General features: G+C 47.1%; 1 protein-coding gene across 5 annotated transcripts in view; it reads left to right on the top strand.

Moving 5' to 3' along the window:
- The first annotated feature begins 1,349 nt into the window (after nucleotides 1-1,349).
- Nucleotides 1,350-21,005, top strand: part of KDM4A (lysine demethylase 4A) — a 38,411-nt gene continuing 18,755 nt past the window's right edge. Inside the window, exons 1-11 of one of the 5 annotated variants that reach the window (XM_054036997.1) lie at nucleotides 1,350-1,529; nucleotides 1,771-1,943; nucleotides 3,714-3,889; nucleotides 7,739-7,853; nucleotides 9,961-10,154; nucleotides 12,859-12,906; nucleotides 13,916-14,021; nucleotides 14,643-14,780; nucleotides 16,083-16,333; nucleotides 17,048-17,238; nucleotides 18,029-18,399. In XM_054036997.1, coding sequence (XP_053892972.1) covers nucleotides 1,523-1,529; nucleotides 1,771-1,943; nucleotides 3,714-3,889; nucleotides 7,739-7,853; nucleotides 9,961-10,154; nucleotides 12,859-12,906; nucleotides 13,916-14,021; nucleotides 14,643-14,780; nucleotides 16,083-16,333; nucleotides 17,048-17,238; nucleotides 18,029-18,399 — 1,770 coding nt within the window. In that variant the 5' untranslated portion in view covers nucleotides 1,350-1,522. The other 4 variants (XM_054036995.1, XM_054036994.1, XM_054036993.1 and 1 more) reach the window with 4 other exon arrangements.

The raw sequence follows: 21,005 nt of genomic DNA, 5'->3' as shown, positions 1-21,005 counted from the left end.
CTAAATCACTATCAAAACCTGTTAGTACAACTTGTGTGTGCAGCCATGCTCTCGGTCTCTGCTAGGTATGTACATGCTGTCCAGTTCACCCTAGTCTGTAGCCAGCGCTGGGTGCCGCCCGATTGCTGATGTGGGCTCAACGAAGGCAAGACCTCTGCTGGCATGTGCCCTGTGGGGCCAAGACTCTGCTGCCTCTAAAGGAGACGGCATGAGGCCTTGGCCGATTAGTGCCTGGAGGCCATGCCAGCGGGACCATCGCCGTGACAACCCCATGATGACAGAACAACTAATGGGGAGCAGACTGAATAACCCTGGAGTCACCCTGGCTCTGCAGAGCACACCAGTAGGTGCCCCACCTGCCCCCAGCACAGGGACAGGGCTCCCAGCCGCCCCCCCCCACGGGGACAAGGCTCCCCCTCCCCCTCCTTAGGCCCCCCCCACCAGCACAGGGGCAGGGCTCTCCCTCCCTAGCCCCCCACCAGCACAGGGGCAGGGCTCCCAGCCCCCCCCCCCCACGGGGACAAGGCTCCCCCTCCCCCTCCTTAGGCCCCCCCACCAGCACAGGGGCAGGGCTCCCCATCCCCCGGGCCCACCCACCACAGGGACAGGGCTCCCAGCCCCCCCCCCCCCCCCCCCACGGGGACAAGGCTCCCCCTCCCCCTCCTTAGGCCCCCCCCACCAGCACAGGGGCAGGGCTCTCCCTCCCTAGCCCCCCACCAGCACAGGGGCAGGGCTCCCAGCCCCCTCCCCCCCCCCCCACGGGGACAAGGCTCCCCCCCTTCCTTAGCCCCCCCCCCCCAGCACAGGGGCAGGGCTCCCAGCCCCCTCCCCCCCCCCCCACGGGGACAAGGCTCCCCCCCTTCCTTAGCCCCCCCCCCCCAGCACAGGGGCAGGGCTCCCAGCCCCCCCCCCCCCCCACGGGGACAAGGCTCCCCCCCTTCCTTAGCCCCCCCCCCCCCCAGCACAGGGGCAGGGCTCCTCCTCCCCCTCCCCAGGCCCCCCCAGCACAGGGGCAGGGCTCTCCCAGCCCGCCTTCCGCCGTAGGGAGCCTCTTTGGGCCTGCAGTTCCCTAGCAACTGCGCCCCCCAGCAGGGGACTCTGTAGTCTGCCTGGCAACAATCCAGTCTCCTTTTTGATTGGCCAACTCCTACCGCCCCGTATAGGTGAGACTCTAATTCTTATTGGTTGGAATCCCAGGCTGCGCTGTGATTGGCTCAGGCCGATGGAGCGGGCGGGAGGAGGTCGTGCGGTGGAAAACCGCCTGGCGGACTCTTTAGCCGGCGCTCCGAGTGGAGGGATACATCTCACGTCGCTGTAAGTTTACATGACGTAACATCGTCGCGCGCAGCCGTTTACCCATCCGCGCCGGAACTGATTTCGGGATGCGGGAGCGGTTGGTCCGCGCTCGGCGCGGTGGGGGAGAAGAGGCAAGTGATTGGCACGGGCGCTCAGCCAATGAGGAGGCGCGTCTGGTGCGGACCCTGTGGCGATTGGCCTGCAGCGGCGCTGCCTCACCAATGGGATGGGAGGTTGGTACAGCGGGGGTCGTTTTCTCTTCCCTTCTTCCGAGTCGCGGCGGGGCCTGGCGGAGCGAGCGCCGCGCGCCGGCTGAGGTGAGGTGAGGTGAGGTGAGGCGAGCTCGCGGGGCGGCAGTGCGGGGGCGTCGCCGGGCCGCGCCTGTGAGGCGGCCGGAAGCGGGTCCGGGCCGGGGCTTGGCGCGGGCGGGGCGGGGCTCGCCTGGCGCGTGTTCACGGGTTCCGCTCCCCCCAGGTTGTGCGGGGCCGGGCCCGAGCCCGAGCGGGAACATGGCCGCGGAGCCGGAGAGCCCGAACCCCAGCGCCCGCATCATGACGTTCCGCCCCAGCGCCGAGCAGTTCCGGGACTTCAGCCGCTACGTCGCCTACATCGAGTCCCAGGGCGCGCACCGGGCCGGGCTCGCCAAGGTGAGGGGCGGGCCGGGCCCTGGGCCAGCCAGCGGAGCGGAGCGGAGCGGTGCCCGCGGCTCTGCGGGAAAGCTCGCGGCTCCAGGCTCGCGTACCCCTCTGGGGACGCGGGTGTCCCGGCACCTGCCCGCCCCACGGCGTTATCGCACTTGTCGGGAGCTGGGTCCACGAAAGGCCAAAGTAGGACAGGGCTTGAAAGGCTACGGCCTGTCTCGCTTACTCCGATCCCATTCGCCTAGACACTTCTGTACACGAGTCGTACCACTTACCACTCGGGTGTGGGAACGTAAGCGTGTGCCAGCTCCGAAACCTGCCAATGCTGCTTGTCGGCGACGCTAAGCCCCCGGCATTCCATTGGAAGTGAATGGAGGCTGTGGGAGCTCAGCATGTCCAAAGCTCGGACCCTTGTTCGCGACCATGCCATGGACAGAAGGTAGCACAAAGACAAGGCGTGGGAGGTAATATCTTTTATTGGACCAACTCCTGTTGGTCAGAGACAAGCTTTCGAGCTTACGCAGAGCTCTTCTTCTGTTGTCTGTAGCTCTGTGTACGTTCAAAAGCTTGTCTCTCCAACAGAAGTTGGGCCAATAAAAGATTTCGCCTCACCCACCTTGGCTCTAATATTCTGGGACAGACACAACTACATCAACACTGTATACAAGAAGGTAGTGTAGTTTGATGGACCAAACTTTGTAGTTCTTGCTCACAAACCATAATTAAAAGTAATTCTAAGAAGTTTGACATCCTCCTTCTCCTGTTGCATTCGTTCCTTGCTGAACGTTGCTGACTGAATACTCATTGTCCTCAAGATAAAGCTCCTCTCGTAGGCAGGGTTTTCTGTGCAGAATGAATTTTATGTGCACCAATATGGAGGTGCAACAGAGGGTCCTGTGGCACCTTTAAGACTGTTAGTCTTAAAGGTGCCACAGGACCCTCTGTTGCTTTTTACAGATTCAGACTAACACGGCTACCCCTCTGATACTTGACAATATGGAGGTGGTGTGTGACTTTCTTATTGGTGCACAAAACAAAATTAATATGGGGGGGTGGGCCGAGGGGTTTGGAGTGTGGGAGGGGGCTCAGGGCTGGGGCAGATGGTTGGGGGGATGAGGGCTTTGGATGGGGGTGTAGGCTCTAGGGTGGGGCTGAGGATGAGAGCTTCAGGGTGCAGGAGGGACTCTGGGATGGGGCAGAGTGTTGGGTGTGTGGGGATGCAGGCTCTGGGGTGGGACCAGGGATGAGGGGTTTGGGGTGGAACCAGGGATGAGGGGTTTGGGGTGGGGAGGGACTCGGGTTGGGGCAGAGGGTTGGGTGTAGGGGGTGAAGGCTCCGGGGTTAGGCCAGGGATGAGGGTTTGGAGTGCAGGAGGGGGCAGACGGTTGGGGTGTGTGGGCTGTGGGGCTGAGGATGAGGGGGTTGGAGTGTAGGCTGCAGTGGGGAGAGAGGACTCCTTCCCAACCCTCTCTCGCTGCAGCAGCTCGGGTCCGGGGAAGAGGCGCCTCTCCCCGGCAGGACTGGGCCAGGCCGAGGAAGAGGCTCCTCCCCAGCTGGCCATGGCAAGTCTGGGGCAGATCCACTGTGGGGAGGGGCACTCCTCCCCGCCGGCAGCAGGTCCGCGCTGGGGCTGTTGGGGAGGGGCACCTTTCCCCGCCACAACCCTGAGCCCTTGTGCGGGGCTTAATAGTCAGCTGCGCAGCTTAGAGGGAACTTAGCTCATGGGCTGAATTTCTACGTTTTCTGATCTTTGCCTTTTATTCTGTGAACCATCAGGTAATTCCCCCAAAGGAGTGGAAACCGCGAACATGCTATGATGATATTGATGAACTGGTCATCCCGGCTCCAATTCAGCAGGTGGTGACTGGACAATCTGGCCTCTTCACACAGTATAACATCCAGAAGAAGGCTATGACTGTCCGGGAATTTAGAAGAATTGCAAATAGTGACAAGTAAGAGTGTTTGTGCCTGCAGTTTCTTACATCTGTGGGGCTTTTGCATCAGTTACCATCACACAGCTTTTTCTCTATTTAGTGTATAGTTAAATGGATTCTCTTGGGTAGAGGTATGTAGCTTAAAGAAAATTTCAATGATAACAAAATTTTCTTTAAAATGACAATGCAAAAATGACACATTAATTAACAGATCTGTCCTGCTACACTTTACTTCTGTTAGTCCTGAAGACAGTGGAATTGCACAAGGGTCGATGTGAGCATGATTTGGCCTGGAGAACCTTTATTACATAAGAATGAGCATGCTGGGTCAGACCAATGGCCCAGCATGCTGACTCTGACGTAGGGCAATGCCAGATGCTTCAGAGGGAATGAACAGAACAGGGCAGTTATCAAGTGATCCATCTCCTGTCGTCCGGTCCCAGCTTCTGGGAGTCAGAGGTTTAGGGACACCTGAAGCCTGACCATCTTGGCTAATTGCCATTGGTGGACAGTGTCCTCCATGAACTTGTCTGATTCTTTTTTTTTAAGCCAGTTATACTTTTGGCTTTCACAACATCCCCTAGCAACAAGTTCCACAGGTTGACTGTGTGTTATGTGAAGAAATAATTCCTTATGTTTATTAGGCAGCAGGTTTAAAACAATTTCATTGGGTAATCTTTGGTTCTTGTATTACGTGAAGGGGTAAATAACACTACTTTATTCACTTTCTCCATACCAGTCATGATTTTATAGGCCTATATCAGGTCCCCCCGCCCCCCAAGTCATCTTTTTGTAAGCTGAACAGTTCCAGTCTTTTTAATCTTTTCTTGTATGGAAACCATTCCATACCTCTAATCATTTTAGTTGCCAATTTGTGTACCTTCAATTCTAATCTATCTTTTTTTTAAATGGGACAACCAGAACTGCACAAAGTATTCGAGATGTAGGCATACCATGGATTTATATAGTGGCATTATATGTTCTGTTTTATCTCTCTCTTTCCTAAAGATTCCTAACATTGTTAGCTTTTTTGACTGCCACTGTACATGGAGTAGATGATTTCAGAAAACAATCCATGATGACTCCCAAGATTTCTTTCTTCGGTGGTAACAGCTAATTGTCCCTCTTCATTTTGTATGTATAGTTGGGATTATGTTTTCCCATGTGCATTACTTTGCCCTTATCAACTTTGAATTTCATCTTCTATCTTGTTGACCAGCTACCCAGATTTGTGAAATCCCTTGGTAACGCTCTGTAGTCTGCTTTTAACTTAACCATCCAGACTTATTTTGTGTATTGGCTGCAAACTTTGCCACTTCATTGTTTGCTCCCTTTTCCAGATCATTTACGAATATGTTGAACAGCACAGGTTCCAGTATAGATCCTTGGGGGACCCCGCTATTTACCTCTCCATTCGGAAAATTGGCCATTTATTCCTATCCTTTGTTTCCTGTCTTTTAACCAGTTACTGATCCATGAAAGGGCCATCCCTCTTATCCCATGATTGTTGAGTTTGCTTACGAACCTTTGATGTGAGACTTTGTCAAAGACTTTCTGGAAGTCCAACTGTATTATACCTACTGGATCACCATTGTCCACATGTTTGTTGCTTCCTTTCCCCCCTCCCCCCCAAAAAATAATTCTAATAGACTGGTGAGGTATGATTTCCCTTTACAAAATTTGTGTTGACTCTTCCCTGACACATTGTGTTCATCTATGTGTCTGATAATTCTGTTCTTCGTTATAATTTCTACCAATTTGCCCAGTACTGAAGTTAGGCTTAATGACCTGTAACTGCCAGGATCGCCTCTGGACCCTTTTTAACAAATTGGTATTATGTTAGCTCTCCGCCAGTCATCTGGTACAGAAGCTGATTTAAGTAATAGGTTACATACCACAGTCAGTAGTTCTGCAATTTCATATACAAGTTCCTTCAGAACTCTTCAGTGAATATCATCTGGTCCTGGTGACCTGTTACTGTTAAATTTAACAGTTTGTTCCAAAACCGTCTCTGCTGACATCTCAATCTAGGACAATTCCTCAGAGTTGATGCCTAAAAAGAATGGCTCAGGTGTGGGCATCTCCTTCACATCCTGTGCAGTGAAGACCAATACAGAGAATTCAGGTCGTTTCTCTTCAACTGCCTTGTCTTTCTTGAGTGCTGCTGTAGCACCTTGATTGTCCAGTGGCCTCAGTGACTGTTTGGCAGGCTTCCTGCTTCTGATGCACTTAATATATTTTGTTCTTTGCTGTTAGTTGTTGTCTTTTAACATAAGAACGGCCATACTGGGTCAGCCCGAAGGTCCATCTAGCCCAGTATCCGGTCTTCTGAAAGTGGCCAATGTCAGGTGCTTCAGAGGGAATGAACAGAACAGGTAATCATTGGGTGATCCATCCCCTAATATATGGAGATATACCTATCTCATAGAACTGGAAGGGACCCTGAAAGGTCATTGGGTCCAGCCTCCTGCCTTCACTAGCAGGACCAAGTACTGATTTGCCCCAGATCCCTCTAAGTGGGCCCCCTCAAGGATTGAACTCACAACCCTGAGTTTAGCAGGCCAATGCTCAAACCCCGTCGCTCATTCCCAGCTTCTGGCAAACGGAGGCTAGGGATACCATCCTGACTAATAGCCATTGATGGACCTATCCTCCATGAATTTTTATAGTTCTTTTTTTTTAACCCTTTTTTGCTATGTGCTCTTCAAAGTCTGTTTTGACCTGCCCAATTATATTCTATAGTTTATGCTCCTTTCTACTTTTCTTCAGTAGGATTTGATTTCCAGTTTTTAAAGGGATGCTTTTTTGCCTATAACTGCCTGTTTTACTCTGTTTAGCTGTGGTGGCATTTTTTGGTCCTCTGACTTTATTTTTTTAAACTGATGTACAAGAAGGAAAGGATGCAAATTTACCTGAAGTCCCTACATAGAGTTTAAGGCCAGAAGAGACCTCACCAGATCATCTAGTAGGATACCAACCCCACCCAGCACTTGCTCACCAAACCCAACAACCGAAATTACAAGTAGTTTGCAGGGCTGGAAATTAGGAGCAAATGGTTCTTCATGATTAACTGAGCATCCTTGACCTAGAGTTATTGAAAGACCACAAATTTGGAACCCAACAATGCTATTTTTATAGTCACTCATAAAACTGAATTTAACCATTTTATTGCAGTGTTTGAAACCCCAAACATTGCATTGCTACACTAGTTCCTGAGACCCAGAAAGTAAAATTGTCATTAGTTTCCATTGTTCTAGCTGAGAGAAATGTGAAAAGTAAACTAGACTTACATGCTACCACTACTTTATGAAATAAATGTAATTGTTAGTAAATTAACTTTTTAAAAAGATATTATTCCCTCACAAGATGTGGCTTGAGGACTAAAGAAGGAACTAATTAAATGCTCATTATTCCATTTTGTACAGTGCAGGTTGTTCCTTTAAACAGTAAAGGATAAACTATATGCTTTGCAAAACTTGTAACTTGCTGTGGGAGTTATGCTGGGGATTAGTATTTCAGTAGCACCTACAGATCCTAACTAAGGTAGGGGTCCCATTTTGTCAGACCCTGTACAAAGAGCGGGCGAGGAAACACAGGCACAGAAGTGAAGTGAGTTGCCCACTGTCACACAACAGGTTATGGCAGAGCAGGAAACAGAGCCTGGGTCCCCTGACTCCCCAGTCCAGTGCCCTAGCTACTAGGAGATACGCTAAATGTGCCTCTTTATTCTTTCATTAACCTTTTCAATATAGCCTTCTATCTGCTTTCTTAATTCTGTGCTGTTGCTCTAAACTCTAATGTATTGAGTTGCAAAGTTTTTATTGATTAAATGAGTTGATGAAACGGCTTTTTTTTTTTTTTTTTAAGGTACTGCACACCCCGATATACCGACTTTGAGGACCTTGAGCGGAAATACTGGAAGAACCTCACTTTCAATGCCCCCATCTATGGTGCTGATGTTAATGGCACACTCTATGAGAAGGTGAAGGAAAATGCTTTGTCTTCTAGTAACATAATCATCCTTGTGAATCTTGATAGGGTTTATCATGTAAACTCTCTGCCCTGGAATTCAGCTCTGCAAAGTTTCAGAGGTATTTAATGGAGTTCATAGCAAACGTCTATCTTCTGAAATATATTACTTGGGAGATGCGATCTAACATATTTGTCATTTAACCAAAATTGTTGAGGCTGACTATAAGCCACATCACTGAAAGTATTTGTGTTTATCCATTCATTAGTGCTTCGTTGTAATACAGTTGGAAACTCATGGGAGCCAAAATTAATTAAATATATAAATGTAGGTAAGGCACAAAGCTGACTTAATGGTGCTAATATACTTACGAATATAAATGAGCCTGAAATGGAGACTAGCAGGGAACATGTATCGCCTACGTATCCTGCTGCTGTACGCAGTTCTGTGGGGGACTCTTTGTAGTTTGATAACTTAATTGTGGTGTGACTTACCCTGATAGCTGTGACGTGCTGATAACCATCAGAACTGAGCGCATAATCTTGCAGCCACGTTTTGCCTGTAAGAGTTTGTTAGACTAGAACAGTAGTTTTCAAACTGTGGACCTCTGGGAGTCTGCAAACTGTTTAAGGGCTGGTCTACAGTGGGGTGGGGGGGAAATCGATCCAAGATATGCAACTTCAGCTACGCAAATAGCGTAGCTGAAGTGGAAGTATCTTGGATCGAATTACCTGGGGTCCAGACGGCGTGGGATCGACGGCCGCGGCTCCCCCGTCAACTGCGCTACCGCCGCTCGCTCTGGTGGAGTTCCGGAGTCGATGGTGAGCGCGTTCAGGGATTGATATATCGCGTCTCGTTAAGACGCGATATATTGATCCCGGATAAATCGATTGCTACCCGCCGATATGGCGGGTAGTGAAGACATACCCTAAGATTTCCAAAGAGGAGCGCACCTCCATGCAAAAATTTGTAGGGGTCTATTCCAGTTTTTTAACAGGGGTTTGGAAGGAAACACAGTGGTAGGAAGGAAAACATGACAGTCCTGGATGCTGAAGTCCTCTTCACATTGGACAGGACCAGTATAGTGGGTGGTGGTGCGTGCTTTCTACACCTGTCCTGCGAGTCTGTGTGGCTCACCCTGAAGTGTTTGTTTCTAGAGCAGGGGTGGGCAAACTATGGCCTGTGGGCCAGATCCGGCCCATCAGGCCTTTGGATTCAGCCCACGGAATTGCCACCCCCGTGGCGCCACGGGCCGCGCGCTGCTTCCAGAAGTGGCCGGCACCACGTCCCTGTGGCCCCTGAGGGAGGGAGGAGCAGAGGGCTCCGAGCACCGCCTTCGCCTGCAGCTACCTCCCCCAAAGCTCCCACTGGCTGGGAATGGGGAGCCTGCCTGAGCCCCAATGTGCGCCGCTACCACCCTGGAGCCGCTCCAGGTAAGCGGCACCAGGCCGGAGCCTGAACCCTCCAGCACTCCAATCCCTTGCCCTGAGCCCCCTGCTGCACCCCTCCTGTATTCCAACCCCCTGTCCTGAGCCCCCTGCTGCACCTCGCACCCCTCCTGCACCCCAACTTCCTGCCCATAGCCCCCTGTCGTACTCCACACCCCCTCCTGCACCCCAGCCTTCTGCTCTGAGCCACTTGTACACCGTGCACCCCTATTCTGCCCCAACCTCTTGCCCTGAGCCCCTTCCTGCACACCACACCCCCCCCCCTCCAATCCCCTGCCCCAGCCCTACATTCATGGCCCTGCATGCGATTTCCACACCCAGATGTGCCCCTCAGGCCAAAAAGTTTGCCCATCGCTGCTCTAGAGGCTAGGGGATTTCAGACTCATGTCATGCACGTCCCTCTTTGTTTTCTGGCCTTTATGCTGAGATGTTAATGTGGAGTGTGATTAGTAGCAGTTAAACACAGGCTAATGGAAAATGAGACTTGTATTTAAAAAGGCGGGGGGGTGTCACTGGGAGGTGAAGACTTTAGATTGCGCATCAAAACTGAAAAACAAATCTCTGTCCCAAAGTACAGAGTGATGTAGGGGCGAGTGTTATATAACTGATGTCTTGTTAACATGTTGCCTTCCTTGCTGATTCTTGCTTAATATGAGCTCCGTGTTTTGCAGCATGTACATGAGTGGAATATTGGCAGGTTGAACACAATCCTGGACGTAGTGGAGAATGAAAGTGGCATAACCATTGAGGGAGTGAATACCCCTTACCTCTACTTCGGCATGTGGAAAACCTCCTTTGCCTGGCATACTGAGGACATGGACCTCTATAGTATTAATTACTTGCACTTTGGAGAACCCAAGTCATGGTAAGGTTTCTTGGAGCAACCTCCAATCGTTTATGGTATTCTCTCTCTAGTGAATCTTGGAGTCCCTCAATAAATGAGGAGGGACAGATGGACAAACAAGGGATAGAGATTACTAGGAAAATAGTGGGGGGTGTTTCCTCCATCTCCTCAGGCTACTGCTCCTTTACTCCCCAGGAATTCTGTGCCACTGTGCATGCGCATAATTCATGTCCGTCCCGTTTCCCCCCCCCCCCCAGATTTCTTTGCTTCCCTGCAGAAAAATTACTTCTGACGGGGAAGCCAAGGGAAGCTGCAAGAGTGGTCATGTGCCCCTCCCTGGCAGTGTAGGTGGATCGTTTCATGCAACTGCAGCAGTTGGTGGAGAGGTAAATCACCACTGGGGGGTGCAGGGCTGGGGATACCCTGGCCGGTGGCTTGTACCCTGCGTCAGGCTCAGCTCTAATCCTGGCTTGGGTGGGGACAGAAGAGGATGGGACTTCCTCTTCCTCTGCAAGGAGTGGCCAGGGCCGGGAAACTCCCACCACCAGAAACCTCCCCCAGCTGCAGGAAGCTTTGTACCCTCCCGCTTCTTGCCACTATCACTCCTCGGCCACAGAGGGAGGGGTCACTGTACAGGGAATACAAGAACTAGGGGTCCCATGATACAAGAACTAGGGGTCACCAAATGAAATTAATAGGCAGCAGGTTTATAACAAATACACCCCCACCCCTCCCTTGCATCCAGACCCCTGCTAAGCCCCCTGCGCTTGAACTCCCCACCCCACTGAACCCCAACCCAGCTGCACCCAGACTTCTATCCCACCAAGCACCACTTCCCCACCACCTAGACTCACTCTGCCAAGTCCCAAACGCCTTCACCCGGATACCCCTGCAGAGTCCCATTCCCCTGCACACACCCCCATGAGTCCCTGTGCATCCAGATTCCCCAGACCGCTCACCGAGCCCCTGTTCATCCAGATTTCCTCAACAGAATCCTCTCATCCCACACCTGGATTCCCCCCCCCCCCCCCCCACTAAGTCCCTCCACACTTGGATCCTGCCAGGAGGAGCCTTCCCACCCCACACCTGGATCGGGGGCCTGGGCTGGGCATGCATGTGAGACTCTGTCCCTCTTGCTTTGTATCTTGGTGCGCCTAGTGTATAGACATGTAGCACCAGTAGTGTGGGAACAGAAGGATGAGAACTATTGAGCTAAATTATACTAGACCTACCAGAAAAGCCTCTCACCTAGGTATTTTTAAGGTCATTGATGAAAAGAGTTAATTGTGTTGCACCTTAGAACTTGATTGCAGTTGGATGTTAGGTGACCAATGACTGGTGGAAATTCTCGCTACTTAGTGCTATTGTCTCAGTCTGGGGCAATTAATTACTGCAGCAAGAAGGGTTAGAAACTGTTTTGGGGGGAAAAACAAAGTGTAGAATACATGAAAGGAATATGCAGGGAGACCCTCAAATCCTTAAAGTGCAAAGCTTGTGTGAGTGCTTTATCTTCTTATCCCCTTCCACACTAGTACTATGTTCGCTAATGTAGTTCCAACTTCTCCCTCTTTGTTATGCCTTTGGCTGCACAAACATGCCGTGAATTCAAATACTTCAGAGACTTCTCCCCAGACTTTTGCCAAAGCAAACAAGAGATTTGATATTTTAGTGGAACTGCTGACCAATTATTGGGTTATTTTAGGCAGAATGCAATAGCAACATGTGCTTGATAGAAGTTAGTGTTTTATCAAACTAAGCAAATGTGTAGTGAGAAGAATTAAATAAAGCGAAGCCTGATGGACAGACAGTTAAGCTGGCCAGCCTATTGTAATCCTCAACAGCGAGCGGGATTTTAAATTCCCCTTGTTGTAAGTTAAAAGGGTGGCGGGTCATCCTGACCTAAATGCTTTTCTTCTGTATTTGGAGGTTTCCAATGTCTCGCAATGGAGAGCCCTCTCACACTGGAGGAACTGTGCATTTCCAGCACAGGGCTACGGGAGAGTAGGGGAGCACTCTTTGATAGGAGTGCTTAGAGTGTATGGTTAGGAATGCCTTAGAAAGAATGGAGTCCTTAGGGTCGCAGTTTGGTACCCTTGTCAACCATGGCATTTTCTGTAGTGCAGACACAGCATTGGCGCTGGATACTATTCAGTGACGGATATCTGCCAGGAAGGGCACCTATAGCAGAGGTGAAATTAAACATTGCTCTTTTTCTCTGTTTAGTATGAATCCAGGTGGGAAACTGGCTTTTCCAGTGAGGGAGAATAGACTATGTAGGGGGGTCCTCTGGGAGACCCATGGGCTCCCTTGTATTACCCGTGTTTCAAACAATGTTCTCTTCCAGCAGTCTGTCTGCAACTAACAGGAAGTTCAAATTGGCATTTGAACTATCAGGTACATTTCCCAACTTGTTCCTGTTGGAAACTCAAACAGCTGCTTTCCAGGCTGTTGAAGAGACAGAAATAGATGGAGTTTTCCTGTATGTAACCTGTCAAATCAATACTATGTCACTGGCCTAACCGATCATTTCCCCAGTAATTCTCTTGTCTATCTTTGGAGAAAAGAGACAATTGAGTGAGCTAATATAGGTTGGTGGGATAAGTAGGCAATCTACATCTTGCTGACTGTTCTATATTTGAAGTTGTAAGTGGATTTTTTTTTTTTTTTTTAAAGAACCAAACTCTTTCTTGTCCCCTTTTTTACTGGTTTGCTCTTGTGACTGCAGGTATTCCATCCCTCCAGAGCATGGGAAGCGACTGGAGCGACTTGCAAAGGTAATCATTCAGTTCTTCTCTGTCCTGATCCTACACTCTGCCTCTTACATGGGGTGGGGGGATAATTATGATGGGCTTCAGATCTCTGTCAGACTGTAACATGCTTACTGTATTCATGTGGGTGTGGACCATAGTTCTGTATGTGGTGATACAATTATTTTCATAACTTGTCACTCGATAATATGGGATTATTTTTGTGTTTCTTTCTATAAGAGGAACACTCTAGACAAAAATGTTTTATAAATTAAAACTAAGGCTATAAAAACTGTACTTACTCTACAACTGTACAACCCGTGAGCTGTCATCATTGACTCTTACTAAAATTTCAACACCTGGTCTGTTCATATTGTTTTTGTTGAACTTCTTTAAAAGGCTGCATTTTGAACATAAACTACTTGGTTGCCATGTATTAAAATCTTATTTAACTTTCCAAAATAGGAAGTTACCCATCCGTTGCTGTCACTTGAATTTGCTTAAAAGGCAAGAAAAGACTATGCAGACGGTCTTTGCTCTTTTGATAAAGGTTTCTGTTGACTTGGGGAAGGTAACTGCACCCTATCCCCTATATTGTACAGAAGGCCTCTTTAAGACCTGCAGCTATATCTGCTTAAGTCACCAATCTGTTTTCTGACCATGTCTTCCTTACATAGCACAGTCCAGAATGGAATACACCTATTCTAGGCCAGAGACAACATACTTTGTGTGGGCAGTAACTTTCCTACTAGAGTACTGATTAACTAACTTACTCTTTCTCGATTGCAGCAGCAGAGTGTTCAACATCTCTCCATACCTTTCTTTAAACAAAAAGAACAGGAGTACTTGTGGCACCTTAGAGACTAACAAATTTATTAGAGCATAAGCTTTCGTGGACTACAGCCCACTTCTTCGGATGCATATATATACATGCTCTAATAAATTTGTTAGTCTCTAAGGTGCCACAAGTACTCCTGTTCTTCTTTTTGCGGATACAGACTAACACGGCTGTTACTCTGAAACTTTTCTTTAAACAGGCTTCTTTCCAGGAAGTGCCCAGAGTTGTGAAGCTTTTCTCCGTCACAAGATGACCCTCATCTCTCCATTGATATTGAAGAAATATGGCATCCCATTTGATAAGGTGAAGGGCGAAGGCCTGGGATACTTTGAAGTACAGCAAATTCAGTCAAAGGGTTCCCAGAATGTCTGCTGGGTGGCAGGGTGGGGATTTCTGAGGAGGGCAGATGAGAAGGGATTTTTTTTTTTTTTCTTTTAAGCTAATTGGCAAAAGAAAACTTTTAAAATGTAAATTCTTATGATGCACATGTGGCTAGGACTTCTAGAAGCATGCACTCTAACCTGTATCTTCTGTGGCTTTGGGGTGTCTGACCTTGTCTGTTTATGCAGATGAATTGCTGAGGACCTGTGTTTTGCCAACAGTTTTCTGCTTTATATTTAGTACTGTGCTATTTTGAGACTAGTTTTGAACAGTAGTTAATTACACTGCAATAAGGGACCTGAGTAGGGCATGAATCTATTTGCTTGCATGGCCAATATAGCTTGAAATAAACATTCGAAGTCATTTTGTCTTCACTGCAATTTTACCAGCTACCAGTGAGTGAGTCTCTCTAGCATGGTAAGGAAACAGTGAAAATTCTTCCATAAGAGGAGAGCAAAGGCAGCTTGTATATCAAACCCAGGAGAATGAGAACTGTTTTTTTGTGAACCAGGTAACAGTCTGTGTGAACTTCCCTTCTTTTAGGTGACACAGGAAGCTGGAGAATTCATGATAACATTCCCTTATGGTTATCATGCTGGCTTTAATCATGGGTTTAATTGTGCTGAATCTACCAACTTTGCTACTCTTCGGTGGATTGAATATGGAAAGCAGTCTGTGTTAGTAAGTGGTCTACTGTCCTTTTTTTATTGCATATGAAAAAAAAATCCACTTTGGTGTATTTTTGACAGCCGATTCTTTGACTGTTGCTCTAGAACAAACCATTGTTTCTGTCTAATATAACTACAGGCAGCAGAGTCAAATGAGCCTCTTATCTAGTGGTTTGGTGCCCATTTAGACTCTGTGCAGCAAATAATGGAACATCAATCTCTTCCCCTGGATATATCGGATCGGATCATTTTAAGGGTTTAGAGCATAATAGGTTAAACTATAACTGCTGTGTAAGGCTGAGGAGGTACTGGAAGGGTGCACATTATGGCATGGTCTTAAGCCTAGTCTAAACAGTTTTTGTACCAACTATAGCTATTTCTCTTAGAGATGTGTTTTTTGTACTGAGGTAATTAAATTGGTACAACCCCTAGTGGGACATTATATCATTATAAAGGTGCCTTATACTAGTATAACTTATTCTGCTTTCCTTAAGGGAATAGACTACATCGGTATAAACACCTTTATATCAATATAATTGGTTGTACTGCCCTACCTTTGCTAGGATAGTTAAAGCGATACAACTTTTGTGTGTAGACAAGCCCACAAGCCACAGACTGCTGTTTGCCAGAGAATTCAACTAAAAAATCTGTTTATGAAGTGCTAGAGCCTGTTCAGTCCCAAACAGTCGCTCCCTCTCACCACCATGTGGGCCATCCTTACTTTCCCACCCTGGACACACAGACACAGACACAGACACACTGCTTGAGATTTGCTAGCCCTGGAAGTAACTCTGGACAAGAGGGATCAACTTTTAGCAACTAAGCAGAGAACTTTTGAAGCTAAAGACCTGTCCATGGACCCAACTGCATTGTCATCCAAGCTGCAAAAATTGTTTAAGCTTCATCTCTGCAATGTAAAGATCAGAGGGCCCAGAGCAGAAATTTCTGTGAATGAGAAGGAGTTCCAACAACCTGCAAATTGGGTTGGTGCTCTTAACTAAGTGGCTAACTCCGCCAATAGGCTGATACACTCTGGCCTGGTTTTTCTTGGCTAGCAACCTGCTCTCTCTCCTTGTTTCTGTTCTTTCGTTTTTGCTGGCTTCCTTACGTGATCTTGGACAAGCCATTTAATCTTTGTCCTCGCTGATTCCCTGGTTAAAATAGGTGGACAGCCCTGACAAGGGAGATTTTAGATGTGAGAGTCTCACCACTTGGAGATATTTTGGATTAGTAGAGCTACAAAAGAACAAAGTGGTATTGGATTGGAAAATAAAATGCTTGTGTAATTGGCCTAGTGTCTTCTGTGCAACTGCAGTGCTCATGTCGGAAGGATATGGTGAAGATCTCCATGGATGTTTTTGTGAGGAAATACCAGCCAGATCGCTACAAGCTCTGGAAAGCAGGGAAAGATGTGACTGCCATTGACCACACTCTTCCCACACCAGAGGCAGCAGAGTTCTTCAAGGGGGAGCTCCTCCAGAAAGTCAAGAATGGGAAGCAGTGCAGTGAGGAAATAGAAACTGGGGAGGCATGTAAAGAGGATGTGGACATGGACGAGAAGAAGAGGTATGTCACATAGTGGTGAATGCTTCCCTGTTCAATGACAAACCAGTGCAACCTGCTGCGTTGGAATGCTTTACATTCCTATGGAACAGTAGCCGCTGGGATTGGGCAGGTTCCTGTCTCAGGAAGAGGATTTGCTCTTCCCTGAAGTGGTTAGGTCCAAGCTGATGTGTATCTGTCAGGGGAGAATTGGCAGGGAGCCGTATAATAGCACTAGCTTGGTCCACCATGGTTTGCCTACTTGGGTCATTGCTGTCCAAAGCCTGAAAATTAGGAGCAGTGCTGTATGTTGGAGACCAGAACAAAGAAGCATTCTGTTGGGATTGTGGAAACATTCTCCATGGCCAAATTCCAGCAGCATCAATGCTGGAGCTGCCATGATAGTACACAATTCCTATTCATTGTTGCTTAAGGAATAGTTGAACAGTGATGTCTAAGCTAGTGGTCTTGAGTTTTACTTAAGCGGAGGCGATGTCTCTGGATGTACTCTGGCATCTGTTAATCATGCATTGTGAGGCTGAGGAAACCTAAGGATGAGTGGTAGTACACAAGGCTATTTTGGAATAGCCAAGAGAGTTCATGGCTTGCCCAGTGCTGGTTTCTAAAAGTCCTGGCATCAGGCATATGACCTAAACCAGGCGTTTCTTGAGGGTACTGACCTGACATTTCACGTAAGTATTCTGTGTGATCAACCACTTGTGGACTTGTTTTCTGCAGTTTGCCCAAGCATCGCATAGGAACCAAGAGGCACAGGGTCTGCCTCGAGGTGCCCCAAGAGGTGAGTCAAAGCGAAGCCTTTCCGAAGGAGGAGCTGAGCTCTGTGCAGTATGAGGTGGAAGTGGCAGAGCCTCCTGTCAGACCCACTAGTGAGCTTGTGCAGCAGGGCGAAGATGGACTCCCAGTTTCAGGTAATTGTTTCTCAAGTTCCATCTTACTGTATAGTATAAGTTTGTGTTTTAAAGGTCAGACCGATCAGAGGCACTGGTGCTGAATCCAGGTCATTCCCTCTTAAATAAGAGGCCATTTGAGTTTGACAGCATGTCACAAAGGCATGTTTGAACCTGGGTGTGTGGCATTTTTGCCTCCATCACTGGTTCATATGCAGACCACTGCTTGTTTAAATGATTTTGTTGGCACCAGGCATGTAGGTGGCACTTCTGGTTAAGAACAGGAGGAGGAGACCAACATGAGCAGGGTGGAGGGAGGGAAAGAACAAGGGTGCAAACAACTGTCTTGGGGCTGCTTGGATGATTGAAGATGTCCTTGGAGCTTCTTATTTCCAAGGAGCCTCAAAGAAAAGAGGAAGTGTTTTGAGATTTTTGTAAGAAAGCTGGCCCTTCTAGCTTCACGACTTCTCTAGTCTTTCCACTTCATCATTTCCCTCTGTCTAGAAACATACTGGGTGCTTCAACAGTCCTGGCCAAAGCGCTTCTATGGCATTAGACAAGTGACTAGACAGAGAGGAAAAGGGCAAGGGTCAGTCGCTCAGTAAAGCACGTGCATATCTTACTGTAGGATCCTGCCTGCTAAGCAGTGTGTGAACCACCTAACAGGATGTTTCCTGATTGTGCATTCCGTTCCTTCTGCACACCCAGGAGCCTCCTGTCTAGTGGTTGTCTTCTCCATCACTTCCTGGTGTCTAATTCAAGGCAGTCTCCAAGCTGCCCTGACTTCATCAACAATCTGTCTTGGTTTCAGATTATGTGGATTCTTCAGAAGTCAAATTTGAAGAACTGAAAAATGTGAAACTGGAGGAGGAGGAGGAAGAGGAGGAAGAGCAAGAGGCAGCTGCCCTGGATCTTTCCATTCCTCATTCAGTCAATTCCACCTCGGCCTTCACTGCTTCTAAGCCGAGTTCAGCTTTCAGCCTTCAGCCCAGCTCTCCAGCAGAGTCTACTTCTTCCGACTCGGAGTCAGCCGAGCTATTGCCCCGACGAACGCTCGGCCAGGCCACGGTTCTTACTGTTCATAGCTATGCTAAAGGAGATGCCAATGGCGCTGACCGTGAACATGCTTCAGGGAAGAAAGCCAGCACTACAGCCAGTGTGAATGAACAGGAGCTTGCAGAGGTATGAATGGCAGCTGTTAATGGGAAAAGTTCAGAACTGCATTATGCTGTGGTGAATTTGGTGGGTTTGTGAAATTGTAAGTGTCTGTCTATTGCACTCACGCTTTCGATTCTACTGGTGTCAGTACAACAGATCTCCTTGCTTGGTAATTTCTGTCCTTTAATCTTTACAATGGGACCTGACTGTAATTTTAATTTAAATTATCAACCAGACCATCAATGTTTCGGTACTGTCACCTCACAAATTGGAGCGAGAGAAACCTTTTTCCTTTGGCTGTATAATACTACAAGGGACACAAGTCAAAAAGTCTCACATTTTGAAAACCAAATTTCTTTATCACCTCAAATCTCTAAAGTGAACATTTCAAAAAATGTTCAGGTTGATAAAAGGTGTCCTGGGACCAACAACATACAAGATATTAGTTAAACCCTTGTTTTATTCATGTCAAGTAATTGCTGACTTATACCCAGTATAAATAGCCATCATTAAAACTTGTTACATTCTTACTGAACTCACCAGGGGAAAAATATATCTTTTATAAAACAATAAGGTCTAAATTAGCTGTTACCACTCAAGAAAGAGATCTTGGAGTCATTATGGGTAGTTCTCTGAAAACATCCACTCAGTGTGCAGCGGCAGTCAAAAAAGCAAACAGAATGTTGGGAATCATTAAGAAAGGCATAGATAATAAGACATCCCTGTTGCACCCACATCTTGAATACTGCTTGCAGATGTGGTCACCCCATCTCAAAAATGATATATTGGAATCAGAAAAGGTTCAGAAAAGGGCAACATAAATGATTAGGGGTATGGAACAGCTTTCATATGAAGAGACATTAATAAGACTGGGACTTTTCAGCTTGGAAAAGAAACTAATGGGGGGGATATGATTGAGGTGTACATATAATCATGACTGGTGTGGAGAAAGTATGTAAGGAAGTGTTGTTTACTCCTTCTCATAACACAAGAACTAGGGGTCACCAAATGAAATTAATGGACAGCAGATTTAAAACAAACAAGGAAGTATTTCTTCACATAACACACAGTCTGTGAAACTCTTTGCCAGAGCAAGTTGTGAAGGCCAAGACTCTAACGGTTCAAAAAAGATCTAGATAAATTCATGGAGGATAGGTCCATCAATGGCTGTTAGCCAGGGTGGGCAAGGATGGTGGTGTCCTTAGCATCTGTTTTGCCAGAAGCTGGGAATGGGCGACGGGATGGATCACTTGATGATTACCTGTTCTGTTCATTCCCTCTGGGGCACCTGGCATTGGCCCCTATCAGGACACTGGGCTAGATGGACCTGTGGTCTGACCCAGTATGGCCATTCTTATGTTCTATTAAAAAATTGAAATTAAAATGAAAGCAGTACAGCTTCTCTTGTTCCATTTCCCTTTTGTTCGATAGTCTTTTATAGTAAGAAACCCTTTCTTTAGTCTTTCTAAATGGTTTTACCGGTTGTATTTTAGGGGGGAGATTTTTAGCTCAGGCAGCTTTGAGGTGGTGGTGCTGAAACAGGCTCAATCATCCTTTAAAACAAAATATCACAGATTGATCAAGAGCATGTCTTGATCAGTCTGTGTGACCCCAAAAAATATAAAATCCAAACCAGTAATACCCACACTTGGTGTCTTTAAAGGGCCAGATTTACAAAACTAAAAAGTTATGGACCAAATCGGGAATTGTATAAATGGTATTGGTCCATTACTAGATGGAAGTAGTAGAATTGTCAATAGTGCTGAAGTGTTCATTTAAATATTTCTGTTCTGTATTTGGGGTGGAGCGGGGGATTCAGATGTGTGCATACATCACAATGAAATACTTCTCATTCCAGTAGTAACTCAGGAGGATGTTAAACAGCAGCTACTAAAGGTAGACCTCTTTAAATCAGCAGGTCCAGATAACTTGCTTCTGAGTTTATTAAAAGAGCTGGCCAAGGAGCTCTTTGGACCATTAATGTTGATTGTTCAGTAACCCTTGGAATACTTGGGAAGTTCCGGAGGACTGAAGGAAAACTAGGTAAATGGGATGACCGTGATAATTATAGGCCTATCAGTCTGACATTGATCCTGGTCAGAAGAATGCAACTGCTGATACAGGACTTGATTAATAAAGAATTAAAGGAGTGTAATTAATGCCAGTTAACAAGGGGTTATGGAAAATAGATTGTCAAACTTTTTTTTTTTTTTTTTTTGAGGCGAGTATGTTTAGTTGATAAAGATAACAGTGTGTATGTGATATACATAGGCTTCTGTAAGGCATTTAATTTGGTACCACATGACAGTTTGAATTAAACTAGAACAGTACAAAATCAACAGGACACAAATTAAGTAGATAGGGTCTCAAAATGTAATTGTAAATGAGGAATCATTAAGCAGTTGTGTTTCTAGTCAGGTTCTGCAGGGATCAGTTCTTGGCCCTATACTATTTAATACTTTTATCAGTGGTCTGAAAGAAAATATGCATTCATATGCAAAACTTTATTTGTAATGACCCAAAGATTGGGAGAGTGATAATTAATAGGACAGAGCACTGATACAGAGCTATCTGGATTTCTCTTAAGCTGGGTGCAGGCAAACAATATATGATTCAGTACGGCCAATATA

The sequence above is a fragment of the Malaclemys terrapin genome, chromosome 8 (genome assembly GCF_027887155.1).
Source record: "Malaclemys terrapin pileata isolate rMalTer1 chromosome 8, rMalTer1.hap1, whole genome shotgun sequence".
Lineage (NCBI taxonomy): Eukaryota > Metazoa > Chordata > Testudines > Emydidae > Malaclemys > Malaclemys terrapin.
Note: the sequence above shows the minus strand (reverse complement) of the source record. Positions and strands in the feature narration are given on the sequence as shown.